This window comes from Lynx rufus, unplaced genomic scaffold (assembly GCF_022079265.1).
Source record: "Lynx rufus isolate CCGP_SWC_20201006 ecotype Redwood Valley unplaced genomic scaffold, mLynRuf1.p SCAF_2, whole genome shotgun sequence".
Classification (NCBI taxonomy): Eukaryota; Metazoa; Chordata; class Mammalia; order Carnivora; family Felidae; genus Lynx; species Lynx rufus.
In genome coordinates, this window is record NW_025814834.1 from 204,975,135 (window position 1) to 204,998,437 (window position 23,303).

Here is a 23,303-nt window from a genome sequence, read left to right on the forward strand (position 1 = left end):
CCCCAGCTCTCTGGTTCTTGCACCAGTCAGGCACCAGAAGGAAAGCAAGGGGTAGAGTTAGACTGAGCACCCCACCTGCTTCCTCCTTGCTTGCAACATCAAGGCCAACAGAGGCGGGGGCAAAAAGTCTTGGTGTGCTTTATTCCCATGCCTCAAGCTCCTCAGCAAAAAGAAAACTGCATTAGCAGGGGGCAGGTTTAAGACAGTTAAGGCAAGAGAAGAGTAAGTCCAAGGCTTCTCCTTGAGCCCATTCTTTTCCAGCTGTGGCTCCTCCTGGGCTGCTCCTGGCCTGGAAAGGCCTGAAGTAGCTGTCACCACTCACTTCCTGGCTGCTTTCATGGCAGATTTGGTGACTTTGCCACCAGTTGCTGCTTTTTTCTCCACAGCCTTGATGACCCCAACCGCCACCGTCTGCCTCATGTCACGGACAGCGAAGCGACCTAGGACACAGGACATGAAGAAACAAATGGGGAATGCTACCAAGGCAAGAGCTAGGACACTTGCACGGGAGGCCAAATAAGTAATACCCTAAATTATACATATGAGTGCATTTAATTTTCATGTCTCATAGATCTCCTATCTACTTTATAGTTGGGAAAGCTGGGGGAAAGAAGGAGGTCACTCTGCTGTGATGGTTGAAAACCCAGAAAGTCTCAAACCAACACTTACATTCTTAGCCACTGGACTGTCATCCCATTTCCATAAGTAAAGGTCACAGGGAAAAACTTTGCTTTTGGTGCAACTCACCAACCTACCATACCGATGCTCCAGCTGCCAACCAGCTAGCTCTTTCTCTGTGCCCACCACAACAACCCACAGGACGGATCTCATTTACATTCAACTGTGAATCTGGCAGATGCTTCTCCTAGGGGAGGGGAGTTCTTGAATGCTCTCTGACTTCAAGTGGTGGAGGGAAAGGCTTATGGCATCTGGCTTCAACCTCATAGTATTTTTGGCAGAGATAGGAAGTACTAGACCAGCTTTGTAAGATTCATGTGGCAGCCTCTGTGGCCCGCCTCTAAAATTAGCCTTTTGAAATTCACACTCTGGGAGACCCTGAAGGCCGGGGCTTGTTTGTTTATAAATCTCTATCATCTGTGGGGTGCCTGGGTGGCTCAGTTGGTTGAGCGTCTGACTTCGGCTCAGATCATGATCTCACAGCTCGTGAGTTCGAGCCCCGCATCGGGCTCTGTGCTGACAGCTCAGAGCCTGGAGCCTGCTTCCGATTCTGTGTCTCCCTCTCTCTGCCCCACCCCCCACTTACATTCTGTCTCCCTCTCTCAAAAATAAATAAACGTTTAAAAAAATTAAAAAAAATCTCTATCATCTAGCACAGAATAGGCACTGTACAAAAGTGCCTACCCCCTATACGTTAGAGTTCAGAACATTCTAGGTTAATTGTTCAAACCTAGCCATGTATAATATACTTGGGGAATCTAAGAAACAGACTCCTAGGCTGCAGCCCTGACCAGGTGAATCTATCAGGGCCTGAGCCACTGGGTTTAATAGCGTCCGTCGGTGGTTCTGATTATCCGCCAGGTTTGAAAACCACTGCACTAGAGAAGATGGAAAAAGAAGATCCCTAATAATCTCTGCTTTATTCACCTCCTCTGGATCAGAGTGTCTCAAATCGATATGCATCCCGATTACCTGGGGATATTGTTAAACCGCAGACTTGAGTTCAGCAGGTCTGGGTGGGGCCTGAGGCTCTGCATGTCTAACCACCTCCCAGGGGATGCCCATGCTGCTAGTCCACGGACCCTGCTTTGAGTAACAAGGGCTCTAAAGTGGCCCCTGCCTTGCTGTATGACACTAGACAAAAACCATTTTCCTTTTTTGTTGTTGTTGTTGTTGAGCCCCTCTAACCTGGAACTCAGGTCCTTCTAACCAGGTTCTGCAACCTGGCTTGGATGTGACACATTGGCTAACTGGCTCCCTGGAGCCAGGAGGAGGATGGGGCAGCCCCACTAGCCAGGTGCTGTCAGGACTTACCAAGGGGTGGGTACTCTGAGAAGCTTTCTACACACATGGGCTTTCGTGGGATCATCTGAACAATGGCCGAGTCCCCAGACTTTAGGGCTTTGGGATTATCTTCCAGCTTCTTGCCTGAGCGCCGGTCGATCTTCTCCCTGAGCTCTGCAAACTTACAGGCGATGTGGGCCGTGTGGCAGTCCAGAACTGGTGAGTAGCCAGCCGCAATACTGCCAGGGTGGTTGAGAATGATCACCTGGAACCCAGGGTGGGATGGGAGCCGGGGAGGGGATTAGCCAAGCATCCTCCAAAGGAGGCAGCCCTGACCAGCCAAGGGGTCAGGCCCCTTGGACACATTTTAAGTCATAGTGAGCATTTGAACGTTTATTGAGTATACCAAGTTCTGTGCTAAGTAGATCTCATGCATTCCGATTTAATTTTCACAGCAGAGAGCCTGAGTAACTTACCCATGATGGAACAGCAGGCAAGTGGCAGAGCTGGGGGTGAGTGACACTAAAACCAACACATTTGTACGTTATTTACGTACTACTTTTCCCCACCATTCAGAAGATGGATTATAATAGCAGCTAGCTAACTTGTTAGGTGACCTGTTGGCCCCAGGTCAGCTGTTTTACATATCACCGCCTCATTTAATGTTCCCAAGCTCACTACAAGGTAGCACCAGCCTCCACATGCACAAGTAAGAATGTGCCAGACTTTGCATCTAGAACAGCCTTCACATTCTAACTCTGGGCCAAGGAAACACCTGAGAGCTCTAACGTACAGATTCCCAGGTTCCACCCATGTCTATTGCATCACTTCCCAGAACCACTGAGAAGAGTGTTAGGAATCTGCATTAAAAAGTTATGAGGGGGGGCGCCTGGGTGGCGCAGTCGGTTAAGCGTCCGACTTCAGCCAGGTCACGATCTCGCGCTCCGTGAGTTCGAGCCCCGCGTCAGGCTCTGGGCTGATGGCTCAGAGCCTGGAGCCTGTTTCCGATTCTGTGTCTCCCTCTCTCTCTGCCCTTCCCCCATTCATGCTCTCTCTCTGTCCCAAAAATAAATAAACGTTGAAAAAAAAATTAAAAAAAAAAAAAAAGTTATGAGGGTGGGGGGAGGCGCCTGATGGTTCAGTCAGTTAAGCTTCTGACTTTGGCTCAGGTCATGATCTCACGGTTCGTGGGTTCGTGAGTTTGAGCCCTGCGTCGGGCTCGGTGCTGGTAGCTTGGGGCCTGTAGCCTGCTTCAGATTCTGTTTGCCCCTCCCTCACTTGTGCTCTGTCTCTCAAAAATAAATAATAAAAAAAAAAATTTTAATGTTTATTTTTGAGAGACAGACCGAGAGTGAGTTGGGGAGGGGCAGAGAGAGGGAGACACAGAATCTGAAGCAGGCTCCAGGCTCTGAGCTGTCAGCACAGAGCCGGAGGCGGGGCTCAAACTCATGAACCATGAGATCATGACCTGAGCCAAAGTTGGACACTCAACTGACTGAGCCACCCAGGCACCCCTGGAATCTGCATTTTTTTTTAATGTTTATTTTTGAGAGAGAGTGTGCGCCAAGTGCGCCTGCAAACGCAAGCAGGAGAAGAGCAGAGAGAGAGGACAGAGGATCTGAAGCGGGCACGGATAGCAGTGAGCCGGTGGAGATCATGACTTGAGCTCAAGTCCTAAGCACCAGGCGCTAAGTCCCAGCCACCCAAGCGCCCCAGGAGTCAGCATTTTTTTTTTTTGAGTCAGCATTTTTGTAACACTCCCCAGGTGATTCTAATCCACCTGGTTTGAAAACTGCTTTAAGACATCAAGACCATACTGTGGAAGCTAAGATCAGCAGAGTACATTGTTTAGTTAAAGGGCAAAGTAGCAAATAAGCTGCAATCAGGATCCTAACCCAGACAGTTGGACTGTACCTACACTGCAGGTCAAGAGCCTAGCATGGAGCATATGCTCAGGGCCCACTTCCTGAATGACCCAGTGGGCCATTCTTCTCCTAGGACAGTGTGGCTGTCTCAGGAGGACACCCCTTAAATGGTCCTCCTCACCTGGGAGACGAAGCTCCCCACCTCTGAGGGCGGGTCATTCTTGCTGTCTCCTGCCACATAGCCCCGCCTGATGTCCTTTACCGACACGTTCTTCACATTGAAGCCCACATTGTCACCGGGCAGGGCCTCAGCCAGGGCCTCGTGGTGCATCTCTACAGACTTGACCTCCGTGGTGATATTGCAGGGGGCAAAGGTCACCACCATGCCGGGCCTGAGGAAGCCTGTTTCTACCCGGCCCACGGGCACAGTGCCGATGCCTGGGGGACAGAGCAACCACAGCCGTCGGCAGCCAGACCTCCATGAGCCCCCAACCCCAAGCACCCCCAAGACAGCATGTACTCACCCCCAATCTTATATACGTCCTGCAGAGGCAGCCGCAGGGGCTTGTTCACAGGGCGGGCAGGGGGCATGATGGAGTCTAGCGCTTCTAGCAGGGTCATGCCCACCATGTTTCCTTCCTTCCTGGTGATCTTCCAGCCTCTGAACCAGGACATCTGGAAAAGCCACCAAATGTGCAGCTCACTTAGGCTTGAGGGAGCCTGTCCCAGGTGCCAAACTGGTTTTAACATGAGACTTCAAGCAATTTTTTAATGCATTTTGAGCCTCAGCTTCCTCATCTATGAAACGTATCCCCACCTACCTTGCAGGCTCAAGTAAAACACAAAAGGCCACATGCAATCCACCAAGCACAATGTTCGACATGTACTAAACACCCACTAAGTGGTGGCTATTCCTCTAAATCTTGTTGTTGTTGCCCAACTTGAGCCAATATTTTTAGGAAGCAGAGATTCCTAGAGTCTGATTAGCTCTTGGGTCTCATTCCATCTTGTCATCCCACAGATGGGGAAACAAAGGAGCAGAAAAAACATACAGCAGAATTAAGTAAGCATCAGGAGCGAGAATGAAGATACAACTCAAATACTCTAACACTTACACCTTCTGAACACTAGATATTCCCCAACATCTTAGGCCAGGAGAGCGTTATTGAGTGTGAGGCCTTCTAAAAGGATAACTAAGTATGACAGTACATCGTATGCATGCCTTTTAAGCAGACACTTTATTTACTTCTCTAAAAACCCTCGCCAAAGCTCATCAGAAACGTCATCTTTGCCTGCAGAGATGTATCAGTTAACTGGAAATCCAGGACAGAGGAGGTACAGAAAGAGCCAAGGAGGTTGATGTGAAAGGCCAAGTGAGCAGCCAGCCATCAAGCGGCAGAGCTGATCGGCATGTGGCCTTAGCTCAGGCCTAAGGCAAACTGGTGGAATCCCAGTCACATGTCTCCTTTCCGGTCATAGACCCTTGAGAAAATCCCTAGGCTTTGAAATCTCAGTCTACCATCAGTGTTAAAGCAATGGCAGCCCTTACCTATTGATTAAAGGCAGGACATGGGAGAGGTGCCCTGGCCTTGGAATCACACACAACAATCTCTCAGTCCTTAGTGAGACTCTCAGAAGAGAGAGGAGCAGGGACTGCCGTGGGTGAAAGGGTCGGTAAGGGGGATCAGGGATGGCTTTGGTGGGTAGGGAAGAAGGCTCCAGTCAAGTAAGCCCTCTTCTGTGAGGGAGAAGCAGAGCTATGCAGCACAGAAGCCACACAGAACACGTCTTGCCTAATGGACTAAAAAATGGGTGACTCAAGGAATAAAGCTATAATTTCTATTAATACTCAACTCTAGTAAGCCGGGGGCGTGGGGTGGAAGGGAAGCAGGAAGCTTTGAAGAACTGTAATAAGCATTTTTATATAAATAATTCAAACGTTAAAAAAAAGAACATTTCCTCTTTTTACAGAGGAATAATTGAGGATCAAAAGTAGGTTGCCCAATGCCCAAACAAGAAGTTGATAAGGAGGCCAACGCCCCACTCAAACAGAACCTCATTGTGAGGATAATCTCTTCTATTAGTTTGATGAATTTGGACACTAACTTGGCTCTATGCCAACTCAGAGGCCTGCATAATAAGCCTAGGAGGTCAGCATCACCCCCCATCTTAAAAATGGGAAAACTGATGTCTCCAATGTCACAGGTATTTCTTGAGAGTGGAGGCTAAATCCTAAATGTACTGTCTAGTCCACTGACTGCATGTTTTGTTCTTTTAGCATCTAGAACATACTAGGTGCCCAATAAATGCCCGAAGGGACAAGAAGATAAAATCCCCTTATTTCACTAGCTGAACTATGTGCTAATACTTGGGGAATGGGCACCAAAGCTTTAGGTTTCTGTTCTATGGTCATTTTAGAAGAGCCCGCCTTCACCACCCAATATAGAAGAACTCTCTCATACCATGCCCCCCTCATCCTTAAGTTTTTCTTAGCATTTGTCATCATCCACTATATTACCACCCCCCTGTCTCTCCCACCCAAGACCCAAGACTGCAGTGCCATGAGCAGGGCTGGGTCTCATTCCCCAACACACCCTCAGCACCAAGGACAGTGCCCAGCATGCAAATGTTGAAGTACCATCCAAGTGAACACACTGCCAATGGTAGTTCTAATCTTTCCTAAGGACGGTTGGGCAATATGTGTCAGAAGACTCTAAAATAATGCCTACCCTTTGTTTCAGTAGGAATTTATTCTAATTAAATTATCGAGGACACATGCAAAGATTTATTTACCAAGATGATTATGGTGGTTTTTAACAAAACAAGAAACCATATTCTTGGAAGCTGGTGATCTTGGGCTATTATTTAACTACACTGTGTCCCAGTTTTCTTATTTTCCATGGGAATAAAATGCGTTCTTCATGGGGTTGTGTCCATTAAAGTGTTTAGTCTGGTGTCTGGCACATGGTAATTTCTCAAATACCATTTTCATTTAATAAGGATATGGCTAAACTGTACCTCTGTGATCTGCAATATAAAACACCCATTAAGTATTAAACAGGTTTAAATGGCAAAGGAGATTCTAAACAAAGAGTTTCTAGAAAAATCACATACAGTTTAAGTCCAGCTGTGAATATCTAGAAAGAATTGCATGAAAACCAGGTTATCTATAAGCTATGGGATTGCAGTTTATGCTTCATATCTACATGAAAGGCTCATTATAAAAGTAATGTCTAACATTTTTACAATCAGAAAAAGGTTCTGATATGTACATGTGGAGGAAACGGCTAAGAATCCTCAAGTCAGTTATAGAAAAGGTAGGCTTTAGGCAGTATCAGTGATAGATAGCAGTTAGCATTTGAGTTAGCATTTGAGCACCAACTGTACGCATGAACCCATGTGGAGTCTGTCACCTAATTCTCACAGTCCCATGAAAGGAGTCCTTAGGCAGAGAGTATTAATTCCTCTCTTACCCCTTTACTCTGGGTGAGGGAGAAAGCTGGGGCTTGAACCCAGGTCTGATGCCAGAGCTAGACTTCCTTTGTAGGGAGACACTCATTTAAGAATTTTGAACTCTGTTAGGTTCCAGGATCCATGAACACAGTGACCATATCTTAGACACATTTATATTGCCCCCACACTTCCTAATCTGCCTTGAGAGGTAGCTTAGATGCCATAGGCATGGACTAGAATTCTAGACTCTGCTGGCACTGCTTAACAGAACTTTCTGCAAAGGTGGAAATATTCTGTAACTTCCCTGTCCAATATGGTAGCCCCATATGTTTGTTGGGCACTTGAAATGTAGCTAATACAACTAAGGAACTGAAATGATTTCATTTGGCTTAACTTTAATAATTTAATAGCCACATGTAACTACTACATTGTGCAATGCAACTCTGTGCTTACTCGTTGTATAGTCTTGAGTAATCTCTGTTTATCTGTAAAATGGGGATCAAATTATGTAACCCTTGGGGAAGGAGACCCTGCACAGTGATTGGCCCATAAGCGTGCTAAAAATGCTGGTAATTCTAGGAGAAGCTCAAAGATTTGAGTGGGAATGTTGCATTGAATTGGCCCTGTCCCAGTCAGCTCTCACCTTGTTGCTGGGTTCTATCATGTTGTCTCCATGCCAGCCGGAGATGGGCACAAAGGCAACAGCCTCAGAGTTGTAACCGATCTTCTTGATATAGGCCTTCACCTCCTTGCTGATCTCCTCAAAGCGTGCACTACTGTAAGGAGGCTCCGTGATGTCCATCTTATTGACTGCCACGATGAGCTGCTTCACACCCAGCGTATAGGCCAGCAGTACATGCTCACGGGTCTGCCCATTCTTAGAGATGCCAGACTCAAACTCACCTACACCACTTGCCACAATCAGCACAGCGCAGTCTGCCTGGCCCAAGTGACAGGGGCAAGAAGGCCCAGCTCAAATTTGGCCTGGGACACCCACTGCCCACCCCCAAAGCAGAGCCAAGACAACTCTAGTGGTACCTGTGAGGTGCCTGTGATCATGTTCTTGATGAAGTCACGGTGACCTGGGGCATCGATGATGGTGATGTAGTATTTTTTGGTCTCAAACTTCCACAGGGAGATGTCAATGGTGATGCCACGTTCCCGCTCTGCCTTCAGCTTGTCCAGTACCCAGGCGTACTTGAAGGAACCTTTGCCCACCTGGTCCAGGAATAGGAGGGAAGACCCCAGGGTCACCCCTGTATCCAAAGCTGCCCATGAACCAAGAAAGAAGTTCCCAAACGAGTTGAGAGTGAGAGGGATGGTAACAGGGCAGTCAGTGTATGGAGATGCCTTTGAATCTTTCAAACAATAGAATTTATTACTTATATAATTTTTTCTTTCAGAGCATGTTTTAAAGTCAGAGTGATGCAGGGCCAAATGACAGAGTGCCTAGGCAGGCATATGGACCACTGGCACATGGTCAGCAAGCCCTCAATCAGTAGTAGCAAACACCTAAGTAATTCTGAGCATGGGCTCAGTGCTGTTTTAAGCATTTAACATGGGTTATCTCATTTAATCTCCCAACAACTCAGTGAAGTTTTATTATCTTCATCTTGCAGATACAGTAACAGAGAAATTAACTGACTGGCCCAAGATCATATAATTAATAAACAGCAGAGTCAGGATTTGAACCCAAAGCATCAGACTCCAGTTCAAACTCTCAACCACTACCTTATGTTAAAGGTTAAACCAGTATCTATGGCTGATAATTACTCGTGACACCCTGGAAAAGTTGAGCTTCGTTCAGCACTGGTGAAAATGAGACTACCTAAAGGTGGTAGCATATTCAAGTTAGCATGCTTGTTCAGGGAATACTCTACCGCTTGCCAGCTCACGGGACCTGGGCATCTGTTCATTTTAGCTCTAATTAGAGGGCAGAGTGGAGAACAAGAAAGACCAGAGACCAGGTGGCACCCCCCAGGAACACTAACTAGGTTATTAAAAGATAGAATTAGAACCCAGGTGTCCTAACTTTTGTCACTGTAGGAACGTCTATAAAATCCATTGTAGTTAAGAACATTTATTAGATAAGCAGCTATCAAAGAGTGGTCCGGAGACCCTGATACCTTTTAGAGTTTGCAAGGCCAAAACTGTTATTTATAATATGAAGACATTATTTGCCTCCCCCGCCCTCACTCTCTCACCATTGTGTAGTCTTTTCTAGAGGTTACATGACATGTGAAATCACAACAGACTGATTGCAGGTGAGAATCCAGCTGTCTTCTATTAAGCCAGGAGTTAAAGCTATCAGCAAAAATGTAAAACAGTGCCACCCTCCCAACATTTTCTGTTTTGGAAAATAGTTAAGTATCACACTTACTCTGTATGAAAAATATGTTAACATATTAAGAGTTTATTACTATTATTTTTAAGTGAATTAAGCATTTTTTGAGAGAGCGCACATGCACGCAAATGGGGGAGAGGAGCAGAGGGAGAGAGAATCCCAAGCAGGCTCCACACTCAGCTTGCAGCCCTACACAGGACTCGATCCCACAACCCTGGGATCACGACCTGAGTGGAAATTAAGAGTCAGACACTCAACCGACTGAGCCACCCCGGGCACCCCAATGGATTAAGCATTTTTAAAACCTCACTTTCAAATTTGAATATCATAAATATATAATTCACATAAACTCTTTTGGGTGGCTTTAAGAATGTAAAGAGTTCTTGAGACCAGAAAGTTTGAGAACCACTGCATCAGACCATTTGTTTTTTTCTATAACCCTGGTTATGCTTCTGTCATATTGACTGTGGACCAGTCTCTTTCTCAAAGTTCTCAAACTTTCCTTAGCAGCCCCTGGCACATAAGCGCTCCCACATCCAACTATACCCAAGGAAGCCAACATTAGGAAAATAGCTGGTGGCACTGATTTATGACCTATTGCTTTCTCTTTTCCATCTGTTTATACCTTTACAGCAGCTGGTTCTACAGACTATTCCCATCTTGTTGGATGCTTTTTCAACTCTAAGGTTTTCCACCCACCTCCCTGGGTCTCCCTTCTCATTCCCCTGCATGGGCTCTTTCTCCACCCATCCCAGGACTCTGTCCCACATCCTTTCCCACAGCGTGTACCCAGCTCACTCCCGTGGTTTGGTCTCCAACCTGGGTTTCTGTCTTGAGCTCTGGACTCCAATACTCAGCTGCCCTCCTGGACATCAGCACAGAAAGCCCTGTGGACACCTCAAATTTCACACATCTAGAGCAGACTCCAGACCAGCTCTGCTCCCGATATTCACCGATCTTCCAGTTTCCAAAGTGAGAAACTTGGGGCTCACCCTCAGCTCTTCTTCCTCCCTTACCCCCTTCCCTACAGCTAACTCCTAAGTTCTGTGGATTTCCCAACTCCAAGTCCCTGGACTCCATCCATTACTCTTCATGCCATGCCCACTGCTGCCGCCTGAGCCCAGGCCACCATCTTTGCTCCTGTGGGTCAGGAGCAACAACCTCCCAACTGGCTTCCCAGCCCCCACCGTTGGGCCCTTGGGCCTGTTGTCCCTGTGTTGCAGCCAGTGTGATTCTTCTGAAAAGATACTGTCTGATTCTTGTCACTCGCGTGCTTGAAACCCTTTAGTGGCTGCAGGGAAAGTGGCCAGGCTCTTTACCAGGGCACTCAAGGCCTACTACACCTGCTGTTCCAATCTCCTGGTGGCTCACGGACACCTGCCCCATTTCCTCAAGGCTCAGAGGAGGTTTCTTCCTCGGGGAAGCCTTCAGGGCCTCTCAGGACGCGTTCATTGTTCCTGACTGGGCTTCCTACAGCACCCATGCTGTTGCAGAGCTTATCGTGTAACAGGAGGGTGTGTGACCAGGAGTTTCTAGGGGGCAGTGCTTGCCAAGTTCAGCATTGTATCCAGGGCCCTAAGGTCCTGGCAAATAAATCCTTTCCCCTCTTAAATGGCAGCTTTACCTTCTGAGAGACAGCGTGGCATCTGAGTCACACTGACATTTAAACCTTGGTGCCATCCCCAGGCAAGCACTGTCACCCTTTGGAGCCTCATTTGTCTCCCCTGGAAAATGGCAGCCACATTTTCCAGGCATGGCATGATTGAGCAGGAAAGCGCCTACCAGCCCACAAGAGGCATCCCTCCCAGGGAAACCAAGGCTGGAAAGGAGGGCAGGGAGGCTCAGATAGAGCAGCCTCACCTCCGCGGCCTCCTTCTCAAACCTGTCGATGGTCCTCTTGTCGATGCCCCCACATTTGTAGATGAGATGCCCCGTTGTGGTGGACTTGCCCGAATCCACATGGCCGATGACCACAATGTTGATGTGGGTCTTCTCTTTGCCCATGCTGGGAGCTGCTCAGAGAGAGGGGAGGTGTGCTCAGTGCATGAACTAACTGCCTCCTGCCCCAAACTCAACTTCCTTGGGACCGGGGCAGCTCAGCTGGCCGAGGGTGAGGTAGAAGAGGAAATCAGTTCGCCGAGGGGGCAGAGAAGGGGCCTTTCCCACACCTCACACCTGAGGATGCTCTGGTCTCTCCCCCAGCCCCAAGGAGGACGTGCCTACCTCCAGAGCCCGGAGGAGCCCCTGGTACCTCCTCACACCTAGAACAGACCAACAGGCACTGGGCCCCACCTCCTTTTACGGAGGACTTCTCAGGCCCGCCCCGGAAATCCCGTGTCCCTATTGGCTGGCCGGGATGTGTGGGAAAAACACACACCCATCTCACAGGGTGTGGGCTCTCCCTCTCCAGGTTGGGAGAGGAGCACCCAAAGGAAGCTCCTCTGGGCTTTGAGATGCTGATTGATACCCCCTTCCCACCACCTCTAGGACGCTAAAAGTGGGCCAAGGGTCAAAGGCAGCCCTGGGGTGGGAGGTGGTCCCTGGGTAATCAGGCCTGTGTGTTTGGGGGGCCGGGGAGCGTGCATAGGAAAGGGTGGGGAAGAGAAGGATCAAGTGGCTGGAGCTCTAATGTTTTACCTATCTGCCTCCTGGATCTTCTTGGGCCTCAAGAACCACATGGATTAAAAAAAAAAATTTTTTTTTTTAATTTTAAGTAGGCTCCGCACCCAATGTGGGGCTTGAACTCATGACCCTGAGATTAAGAGTCGTAGGTTCAGGGCACCTGGGTGGCTCAGTGGGTTAAGCATCCGACTTTGGCTCAGGTCATGATCTCGAGGTTCGTGAGTTTGAGCCCCGTGTCAGGCTCTGCGCTGATGGTGTGGAGCCTGCTTGGGATTCCCCATCTCCCTCTCTCTCGGTCTCTCTCTGCCGTTCCCCCAACTCTCACATTCTCTCTCTCTCTCTCTCTCTCTCAAATAAATAAACTTAAAAACATTTTTAAAAAGAGTCACATGTCCGACCAACTGAGCCAGCCAGGTGCCCCTCTTAGGACAAACCACATGGATTTATCCCCGCCTCCGGCAGCCTGCACACAGCCTGACTTGTGGCAAACCCTGAGTGTGGTGAACGAACGCAGAATGGCCACTACCTTTAGGCCCTGAGCCCTGTACGCACCATCACTCTTATGCTACTGCTATTTCTGCCTGGGACATGAGGAAAATGAGGCTCAGGAGCCGGATCCCTTGGGAGAAAGTAGCAGAACTCAAATTGACCCCAGAATCTCAGCCAGAGTCCAGCACTGCCTCTCAGTGAACTCGTGCCTGAATCACTCCCTGCTCATTTCTGTGGTCCCAGCACTGGGTCGCTGGATGAATATTTAGGGTAGGACATGGGAAGAAGATGAGCGAGAGGGGCCAGTCTCCCACACAGAAGGGCTGGCCCCAGAACTGAAGATCAAGCTACCAGACTGTAGTCTGAGGCCGGGACAGTGCTGGCATCCTCCAGAACTTCTGGAGCCACCCGTACATCAGTTCCTGAGGAGTAGGCTCTGTGCCTGGAGACCAGTTAGATGCAGGGAAACGTGGCAGAAAGACCAGGCTCCCGAGAAGGCCAACCTAATAGGATTAGAGTCTTGGCTCTGCCCCTCTCCCCCAGTGGTCCCTTAGTCCCTCTGAGCCTGGGTGTCCACTTACCTCTGAGTGTTGTGGTCTTTCAGGATCAGCTCCCACACTCAAATCCTGATGATGCTGATGACTGGTCCTTTAAAAAAACTTATGACAAAGTAAAAACACATGGGGACGCTCTAACCACACGCCACAGATTAACCTGTTCTTACAACCAGGGCAGCTGGGAGCCTGGGGACAGCTGGAGGGTATTCTTACTGGCCCCTCATCTTTGGATACAGGTGGTGGTAGAGAAATGATTTGCGAGTGGTTGGATCGTGTAGCTAATTTCGCCTCCATCTAAGCCTGGCTTTCCGCTAGTTATGTGGCATCTTGGTGTGTTAGCAGTTTCTTAGCTGTGAGTCCCATGAGTTCGTAAAAGGCAAAGTGAAGCCCGTGGGATGGTTGTGTGTATCACCCCTCCCGGGACTCTCAGTTCCTGCTTCTGAGGATCTGTGGAGCATTGGGAAGGACACTGGCTTTGGAATCCAAAGACCAGGCAAGTCTCAGCTCTGCCTTTTGGTGGCTTGCTCACCCTTCCTCCACCTCCTCTTCATCTTCACCGGGGCTGACCTTACTCTCCCTCTCTTCTTGCAGGACGGAGGGGAGCTTCCTCCTCATGGGCGGCAGCAGGACGTGCCAGGAGACCAGCAGGTCCCTCAGCAGCCCCACCAGTGCATCGCCCAGGCAGCTCTCAATGTGTGGAGGGGCGCTCAGGAGCCAGGTCTGAGGGACTATCCGGTCTAGACACCCTACAGAGTCACCAGGGTTCTAGAGGCAAAGGTAAAAGGAAGGAATGAGTCGGGGGAGAAGGGAGGGTTCTAAGGGACCCTGAGCCATATAGAGACAACTTAGAAGAAGGCTTTGGAGCCAGAGAGACCTGAGTGGGAATCCTGGCTCCAGCCCTTACTCGGTGGGCAATGTGGAGCAAGTTGGTTGCCTCTCTGAGCCTCGTGTGAAATGCAGATAATAATCCCAGCTCACATATATTGAGCACCTATCACATCCAGGTCTGTGCTGAGCCCTTTACATGCATTTTTCCACTTGCCCCTAGAAAACACCCTCTGAGGTAGGTAGTAATATTAATAACGGATCAGGGGATAAAGTCACAAAGGGTGGAGACATGATTGGCCCAGGCATTCTGAGAACACTTGAAATTATTATTTCACAAGGTTATTGGGAGATTAAATGGTATAATTTACATTTGTTAATTATGTTCACCAATTTTATAGGCAAAAAGGAGAGAGCTTAAAGCAATTTTGTTTTACATTTCCATAATTACCAAATACTTTTACAAAGTAATGGTCTTCTCTATATATTTGCTTGCATGGATTATCTATTTTTATCTTCTGATTCTTCATCTAGTGGGGATTTGTTGTCTACTCCTTTCCTGAGTGATCAGAAGGCTTCAAGCTGTAGGACTGTCCTGTTCAATACGGTAGTCACTATCCATATGTGGTGACTTAAATTTAGATTAATTAAAATTAGGCAAAATTTAAAATTTCTCAACTAAAATGGCCATATGCGAAGTGCTTAAGAGCCTCCATATTGAACAGCATGGATGTGAAACATTTCCATCATCACAAAAAGTTCTATCGGAGAGCACTGCTCTCAGAGAAATCAAGTCTGGCCTTCTGAAACCTTGAGATTGAACCATGAAGCCAGGAGCTCTGGTTCCAGGGCAGTCACTGATTGGCTCGAGTGCCTCTCAGAAAAACACATACCTCTGGACCCCATTCCTTCCCTATAAAATGTGGGAAGAGGTTAGACTAAGTAATACATGAATGTCTTTTTTTTTTTTTTGAGAGAGAGAGAGAGAGAGAGAGAGAGAACACTAGTGGGGGATAGGGGCAGGGGAGAGAGAGAGAGAGAGAGAGAGAGAGAGAGAGAAGGAGAGAGAATCCTAAGCAGGCTCCACATTCAGCTTGGAGCCTGACATGGGGCTCGATCCCATGACCCTGGGATCATGACCTGGTCGAAATCAAGAGCTGGATGTTCAACTGACTGAGCCCCCCAGGTATCCCTGCATGAATGTCTTTTAAGCTCTGACCTTCTGGGCTCAATTCTGGGAGCTCTGGATTCAATTTCTGGTCATCTCTACACTAATCCCTTTGAGAACTCAAGCTTCTCAGTTGGCCCAGTCTTTCCCTGCAACAGAAGAACTTTGATGAACTCATTGGCCCTCTGGCAGTTACTTACTGCGTATTTCTGAAGGGACAGCATCTGCTTGGATGTGGCCAAATCTGGGCCAATCAAAATCTCTCTATCCGGATCCTGGCTTGGGGATTTAGGGTCACTTAGTGAGTCTCTGCACATGGTAAAGACTGTAACTGGGAGAGGCAGTTGGTGGTGGCTACAATGGTGGAGAAAGCCAGTCTAGAGAGAGAGAGAGAGAGAGAGAGAGAGAGAGAAAGAAGGAATCAGGGAGACAGAATGAGAGAGAGACAGAAACACAGCACACCTTCAGGGAGAAACAGGGAGAAGAATCCCCATTTCAAGCTCTTAGAATCTTTTTTTTTTAATGTTTATTTTTATTTTTGAGACAGAGAGAGACAGAGCATGAGTGGGAGTGGGGCAGAGAGAGAGGGAGACACAGAATCCGAAGCAGGCTCCAGGTTCTGAGCTGTCAGCACAGAGCCCGACACGGGGCTCGAACCCACAGACCGTGAGATCATGACCTGAGCTGAAGCCGGACGCCCAACCAACTGAGCCACCCAGGCGCCCTCAAGCTCTTAGAATCTTTGAGACACTCCTGAGTCTTTGTCATAAATTTCCCCCACTTCCTTCTTTGCTAATTAAGCTCCAGTTAATTTCTATTGCTTGTCACCAAAGGTTCCTATCCCATGGAGTTGAAGGCAAACGGGTTTGGTATATTATTGTTCCAAAAAGTTGAAAGAGTTTTCAGCTGAAAAAAAGGGAAAGCTAAACAAAAAATACATCCACACACAGGCCAAGAACAAACTGAGAGGAAAACACTCATCAGTTGTTAGTTTGACAGGTGTTTCTTGAGCGCCTATGCTGTGTCCAACGCCTTATATACTTTATCTAATCTTCACAAAAATCCTTGAGAGGTAACACTTTCCCCATTTCAAAGGGAGTTGAGACACAGCGAGGTTAAGGGACTCATGCAAGGACACACAACCAGTCAATGGCAGAGACACGGTGCATCAGGGCTTGGCGAAATGACAGTGGGTTGTGTCTTACCTGCATAAGCACAGCTTGTGAGTGAGGACGTTTCCTGGGTGGGGACCCACTTGGCCCAGAGAGTAAAGCAAGCCAGAAAGATCACACGAGGTATGACTCAGTTTTTCTGGCTACAAAGAACACAGCAACCTTTCCACAGTTGGAAGTAGGGAAGGGTAGATCAGAGAGCAAAATCCTCCCAAACAAAAAGCACTTGTAGTCTCAGTATCTCTTATTTTCCATCTTGTTAAGATTTCTTGTATAAAAAGCCTTCCCAGATTGGGTAAAAATTATTCTTAATTCTGTGGAAAACGTTAGAGGGGGTAGGAGAGGGAGAATCAATCCCCAAACCCATTCTGGAATTAAGAGTTTACTTTGCAATTCCATCACATTCATATACAAAGATTTGTTACAGATCCATAAGAAGAGGCCCTACCAACACGCATATAGGCACATTGCCAATAAACCAAGAAAAAATATTAAACATTTTGAGGAATCAAAGAAAATCAAATTGAAGTAACGTACTGTTTTTTACCTTCGAGGTTTTCAAGCATGGAAAAACTATAAAAAACGTTGGGGAGATGTGGGAAAATGGGCACTTTCTTTTTTTTTTAAGTTTTATATTTTAAATAATTTTAATAAATTTTAAATTTAAAAAAATGTTTTAATTTTAATAATTTTTAAAATCTCTACCCCCAACGTGGGGCATGAACTCATGGCCCTGAGATCAAGAGTCACGTGCTCCCCCAGCTAAGCCAGCCAGGTGCCCCAAAATGGGCACTTTTCATACTTTGTTAGTGGGCGTTTCAGTCAATATAAACTTTCTCCAGGGCATTTTGGAAATCTGAATCTAAAGCATTGAAATGTGTATCCTTTTCGCTCAATTTGATTCTAGGGATTTATCAAAAGGAGGTACAATTTTGGGAGCATTCTTTCTAGAATTATTTATGACAGTGAGGGCCTCTGGGGTGGGCTGAGGCTGCCACAGTGCTGAGGACCCTCACAGGGTTTAGGGCAGCTGCTGCTGTTCAACTGAAGGAGAAATAGTTCCACAGATTAGCAGCTGGTATCAGCATTCTGCATATCTGTACTGCTGGTTTTAAGCACACACACGCACAAAAATTCAAGTAATCTCTTTGCCCACGATGAGGCTTGAGGTCATGACCCCAAGATCAAGAGTCACATGTTCTACAGACTGAGCCAGCCGGGTGCCCCTAAAATATTGTGTGGTTTTTCTTAATCTAATAATTTATTATTTTTTTATAATTTCCATCCAAGTTAGTTAGCATATACTGCAACAATGATTTCAGGAGTAGATTCCTTAAGCCCCTTACCCATTTAGCCCATCTCCCCTCCCACGACCCCTCCAGCAGCCCTCTGTTTGTTCTCTATATTTGAGAGTCTCTTATGTTTTGTCCCCCTCCCCGTTTTTGTATTATTTTTGCTTCCCTTCCCTTATGCTCATCTGTTTTGTCTCTTAAAGTCTTCATGTGAGTGAAGTCATTTGTCTTTCTCTGACTAATTTCGCTTAGCATAATACCCTCTAGTTCCATCCATGAAGTTGCAAATGGCAAGATTTCATTCTTTTTGATTGCCGAGTAATACTCCATTGTATATATATCCCACATCTTCTTTATCCATTCATCTGTCGACGGACATTTGGGCTCTTTCCATACTTTGCCTATTGTTGACAGTACGGCTATAAACATGGGGGTGCATGTGTCCCTTCGAAACAGCACACCTGTATCCCTTGGATAAATGCCTAGTAGTGCAACTGCTGAATCATAGGGTAGTTCTATGTTTAGTTTTTTGAGGAACCTCCATAGTGTTTTCCAGAGTGGCTGCACCAGTTTGCATTCCCACCAACAATGCAAAAAAGATCCTCTTTCACCGCATCCTCGCCAATATCTGTTGTTGCCTGAGTTGTTAACCTAAAAAATTGTTTTTTAGGTTAAATGTTTAAAGGTGGCTTCTGCTTCCTCATAAAGTTGGAGCTGGGAGCTGGGATTTTGTTTCTCACTTTTCTGGTTCAGCACGGGTCTTGGGGCAGGTTTATGTCATTACTCTAATGGGAAATGGAATATACATGTGTTCTTGGGTGTTAAGGATTTCTCAGTTTTAGTTTCCAACACGGTAAATACTGAAAGAAATAACTCACATTAAAAAAAGATCCGTAGGGTCTTCAAAAATGATAAAGAGCGTACAGGGTCCTAGGAGTGCCTGGGTGGCTCAGTCGGTTGAACATCTGACTCTTGATTTCCACGCAGGTCACGATCTCACGGTTCATGAGTTTCAGGCCCGCTTTGGGCTCTGTGGTGATGGTGCGGAGCCTCCTTGGGATTCTCTCTTTTCCTCTGTCTCTACCCCTCCCTTGCTTGTTCTCTCTCTGTCTCTAAAAATAACGAAATCAATTTGAAAGGAAGGAAGGAAGGAAGGAAGGAAGGAAGGGAAAAAGAGTGTACAGGTTTCCTGAGACCAAAACGTTTGAGAACTGCTAATCCAAACAGACAGACATCAGGACCATTTTCAAGATAAAAAAAAAAAAAAAAAGTGGGGCGTGTGGATTGCCCAGGATCATCCACTAATGAAGAGTCTCCCTTTCCCACTACTTGCCAGGGAGACACTCTCTTTCAATACAGTGTGATGGCTGGTGTCTGTGTGTCTCCTGGTGGGGACGCAGGCACCTGCTGTGAGTGTCCTAGCACCAGGCCTAGGGCCCCGCCCTCACTGGGAGAGCAATGGATGTTTGTTGACTGAGTAAATGAATGACCCATTCCCAGAAGACACCGTTGAAATTCTCCCTGGGAAGGAGGTAGTGCAAAGTCAACCCTTGGCCCTGCTCTTTGGCCTCCAGCCTCCTGGAAGGGCTGCCAGGAACGAGCAGCAAGGGACAGGAAAGATGTTCTCCGGTAGCTGGAGAAGGTATGTCCCAACCACACAGGGCCACAAAGCCCATGAACGGAACCTCAGCAGTGGGGAGCTGTGTTCGTCAGCACAGGCCTGCCATGGCAGCACCACAGGCTTACACGACAGAAGTCTCTTTTCTTATAGTTCTGGAGGCCAGCAGCCCAAGACCAAGATCAAGGTGGCAACAGATTCCGTTTCTGGTGATGGCCTCTTCCTGGCTTGCGGATGGCCACCTTCTTCCTGGGTCCTCAGGTGGCATTATTTCCTCTATGCCCTAGCTGGGCAGGGGGTGGGGGCAAACTCACTGGTGTCTCTTCTCATAAGGACACCCGTCCAATCAGATCAGGGCCCCACCCTATGACCTCATTTCATCTGCATTACCTCTTAGAGGCCCTATTTCCTAATACAGTCACATCGGGGCTTAGGGCATTACCACATGAATTTGGGGGGGAACACAGTTCATTCCATTGCAGGTGCCATTGGGAGGTGACTGGGACGGTCAAGGTGGCCTGTAGGGAGCGCTCTCTCTGGCTGCAAAGGGAAGGATGGGCCGGAGCAGGCAAGACCGGAAGCTGTTTGAATGGCTGCTGTTGTCCAGGGGTGAGAAATGCTGCCTAAACCAGAGGCATGGCGTTCGGGGCAGAGAAGGGGCAGAGAAAGGGCAGCCGTGTACGAGTTCGAATTCACAGGACTCGATGTAGGCGACTCGGGGGAGGGAGAGGTTGCAAAATGGCAGCCAGGTCTCCAGCTTGGGTGTTGGGTGATTGCAAGGCTGGCTTCAGAGGCGTGTGACCATCCCACACTCAGAAGGGCCCAGTTCTTGTTTCAGGCCCTGCTGTCACTGTCCTGAAGTTATTAATAATTTTTATAGAAGCTCCGAGCCCTGCATTTCCATTTTGCACCGGGCCCTGGGAATTAGGTAGCCTGTCCGTGTGGTTGGGAGTTCACGGATCAAGAAGGGGAATCTGGAGAAGGCAGAAGCTTGAAGAGAGTTCAGAGCGAGCCCCCTGTTGTGCCAACGTTCAGAAGCTTTCCGGTCTTTTCTACAGGCCTCTTTTTCTTGGGCAGCAGGGAAAAGGGGCCACATCCCCCGGGGGGCTTTCTCCCTTAGAGACCTTTCTCCTGAGGGGTTGCCTGACCAGGAGGGGCCCTTCTTCTCACCCTCCATCTCTGAGGCCTGTTACCCTCCGATCCAGGGTGCTCCAGGCTCTCCATTCTTCCTCACAAACCCCCGCTTCTCCAAGATCCCTGGGCCAGAGCAGGGGGGAGCTGGCCTCTGGTGGTCCCAGGAGGATGTCCAGCCTGTACCCTCTCTCCTGCCAAGAAACCTTTCCTATTTCACAACCACCAAAGCAGCAGTTGAGGGCAAGGGCTTTAGATCCTCAGGTGGGTACAAATCAGGTGCTGAATGTATTCCCTTCAGGACTTTTTAAGGCCTCAGCTGCCTTATCTGTGGGGTGACCACATTCTTCATTAACCCTTCTAAGAAATAAAGGGGAGCGTGAGCCTGACATACACACTCATTATACTGGGACAGTGGGCACAAACTGAGACCGTCCCTGGCAAATCGGGACATACAGCTCCCCGACTTATCCATAAAGTCGGATTAAGTGGAACCACACACAGAAAGCAGGGGGCACAAAGGAAGTGCTCGGGGGACAGCACCTATTGCCATGAATACCCTCTGCATTCACCCTCGACCCACGTCTGAATCTCGGTCACCCACCAGTCAATCACTGACACCCAGCGCGTGTCAGGTGTCCAGCGTTGGTGGCCCTGATAAAGATGGACGGCCGTTCACCTATTCAGCCAACGTGTCGTGAGCAGCTCATCTGGGCCAGGCCCTGGGCCAGGTTCCAGGGACCCACAGATAAGTGACACTGCTTGCCTTTCTGGGGCTTGTGGTCGTATAGGCTGTGGTGGGTTGCATAGGGTCCTCCCCGAAATTCATATCCACTCAGAATATGACCTTATTTGGGTCTTTGCAGTTGTAATTAAGGATGGAGATGAGATCATACTGGGTGACGGTGGGCCCTAAATCCAAAGAGAACGTCCTCATAGGAGACAGGACACAGAGGGACATCGAGGGAACAGCCTTGTGGAGGCAGAAGAGACTGGAGGGCTGTCACACTCCCAGAACGCCAAGGATTTTGCCCGTGGCCACCAGCAGAAAGGAGAAAGGCATGGGATGGATTCTCCCTTTGAGCCTTCAGAAGGAACCAACCCATGCCGGCATTTTGATTTCAGACTTCCGGCCTCCAGAACTGTAAGAATATAAATTTCTGTTGTTTTAAAGCCACCAAGTTTGTAGCAATTTGTTACTGCAGCCCAAAGAAAGTAACACATAGAGGATACAGGTGCTAGGACATTGATAAACAGAGAATTCTCAAACAGCAGCTACCTCTGGGGGAAGAGATGACTGGGAGGCCAGAGAAGGGGGCTTCTGGGGACTGGTCATGTTCGTTTCTCCATCAGGTTATGCAGACGTGTTCACTTTGTGACAACATATTCAGCTGTACGCTTAGGATTTGTCGGGTTTTTCCCCATTAAAAAAAATTTATTTAGAGAGAGAGAGAGCACACAGGAGGGGCGGAGAGAGGGGGAGAGAGAGAGAATCCCCCTCCAGCGGTGAGATCACGACCTGAGCCAAAATCAAGAGTCCGACGCCAACTGAGCCACCCAGGCGCTTTGTGTGCTTTTATGTGTGTTCTATCTCGAGAAAAGGTTAAAAAGATAACGTGCACAGATACATAATGATAGCTTGTAATAAGTGCTTTGAAACACTTTGAAACAAAACCCAGGGTTATTGGAGACATTGGGTCTCTTCCCATGTTTCTTGCTTCTGGACGCTCCTGGGGGTTAATATAAAACTGTGAACTTTGCCTTTAAGTCTGAAGGAGGGAGATTCTGTGCAAAGAATTCAACGTTATTAATTCAGTATGTGCTGGCTAATCCATTAAATTCCTTGTCCACTTCTGGGAGTCCATCTGAAAAAGGGAAATTGGCTTGTTGCTTTTATTTTTAAAGTCACCGCTTTATACATATCCATAATAGTGACAGCAGTAACAGTAACAGCAGCTAGCATTTAGCAAGCACTTACTTTGCTTCAGCCACTTAACAGAAATTATTTCGTCTAACCCTCACTAGAGTCCTCTGAGGTAGTTTATGTCAATTATACTCCAGTTTACAGAAAAGAAAGTAGCGGTTCAGAGAGGTTAAGGAATTTACCTAAGTCCACACAGCCAGTTTTTAAAACATTGCCCTGTAGAAAGAAGGAGTCGTGGGGATGAAAGGTACAGCCTGGGGAATATAGTCAGCGGAATTGCAATAGTGTCGTATGGTGACAGACGGTAGCTACATTTGTGGTGAGCGTAGCATAAGCTATAGACTCGTGGAATCTCTGTGTCGTGCACTTGAAACTATGTAACATTGTGTGTCTGTTGTGCACTTGAAACTATGTAACATTGTGTGTCGGCTATATGTCGATAGAGATGTAATTTGAAAAAAGTACAAACCACATTTATCTACATTTTTATGATTAAAGAAATTATAACACAAGAATTTGGGGGATACAGAACTGTGCAAAAAAGAAAGTACAGGTCACCAAACCAGAGAAACAGGAACAAAACCAAAACACATTGCCCTGGAGTGCCACCATTAGCTCCCCCGTGAAAAAACCCTGATTCCTGGAAACAGCCACACCGCCTCCTCGTCTTTACCCTCCAGTTTGATCAAATGATCGCTTCCCTGAACCTACTGTGGCACCTTGCCTTTGAACCTGCTGCTCCTTCTCTCTGGAATCTTCTTTCTCCCTCTTTGCCTGTCAAACTCCTATTCATCCTTCAAGACCCTGCTCGGCTCACAAATATTCATTCTCTTTCAGCCAAACATTCTGCTTTTGGTCATCTATTCCAAGGTTTGATTTTC

The 23,303-nt window shown here is 47.6% G+C and overlaps 1 protein-coding gene across 1 annotated transcript; it reads right to left on the bottom strand.

Annotated features, from left to right (window-relative positions):
* Positions 1-55: 55 nt before the first annotated feature.
* Positions 56-11,628, bottom strand: LOC124515320 (elongation factor 1-alpha, somatic form-like). Its single transcript, XM_047084120.1, has 7 exons — positions 11,485-11,628; positions 8,319-8,498; positions 7,924-8,220; positions 4,352-4,502; positions 4,009-4,265; positions 1,993-2,227; positions 56-440 (listed from the first exon to the last, which is right to left on the bottom strand). Exons 1-7 carry the CDS (start codon positions 11,626-11,628, stop codon positions 319-321), a joined length of 1,386 nt encoding a protein of 461 aa, XP_046940076.1. The 3' UTR covers positions 56-318.
* Between the last annotated feature and the right edge of the window lie 11,675 nt (positions 11,629-23,303).

Coding starts and splice junctions, on each gene's coding strand:
- LOC124515320 (XM_047084120.1), bottom strand. CDS start 11,628: ATGGGCAAAGAGAAGACCCACATCAACATTGTGGTCATCGGCCATGTG. Junction 4,503..7,923: donor TGATAGAACCCAGCAACAAG/GTGAGAGCTGAC, acceptor TGGCTTTTCCAG/ATGTCCTGGTTCAGAGGCTG. Junction 2,228..4,008: donor TGGGGAGCTTCGTCTCCCAG/GTGAGGAGGACC, acceptor CCTGGGTTCCAG/GTGATCATTCTCAACCACCC.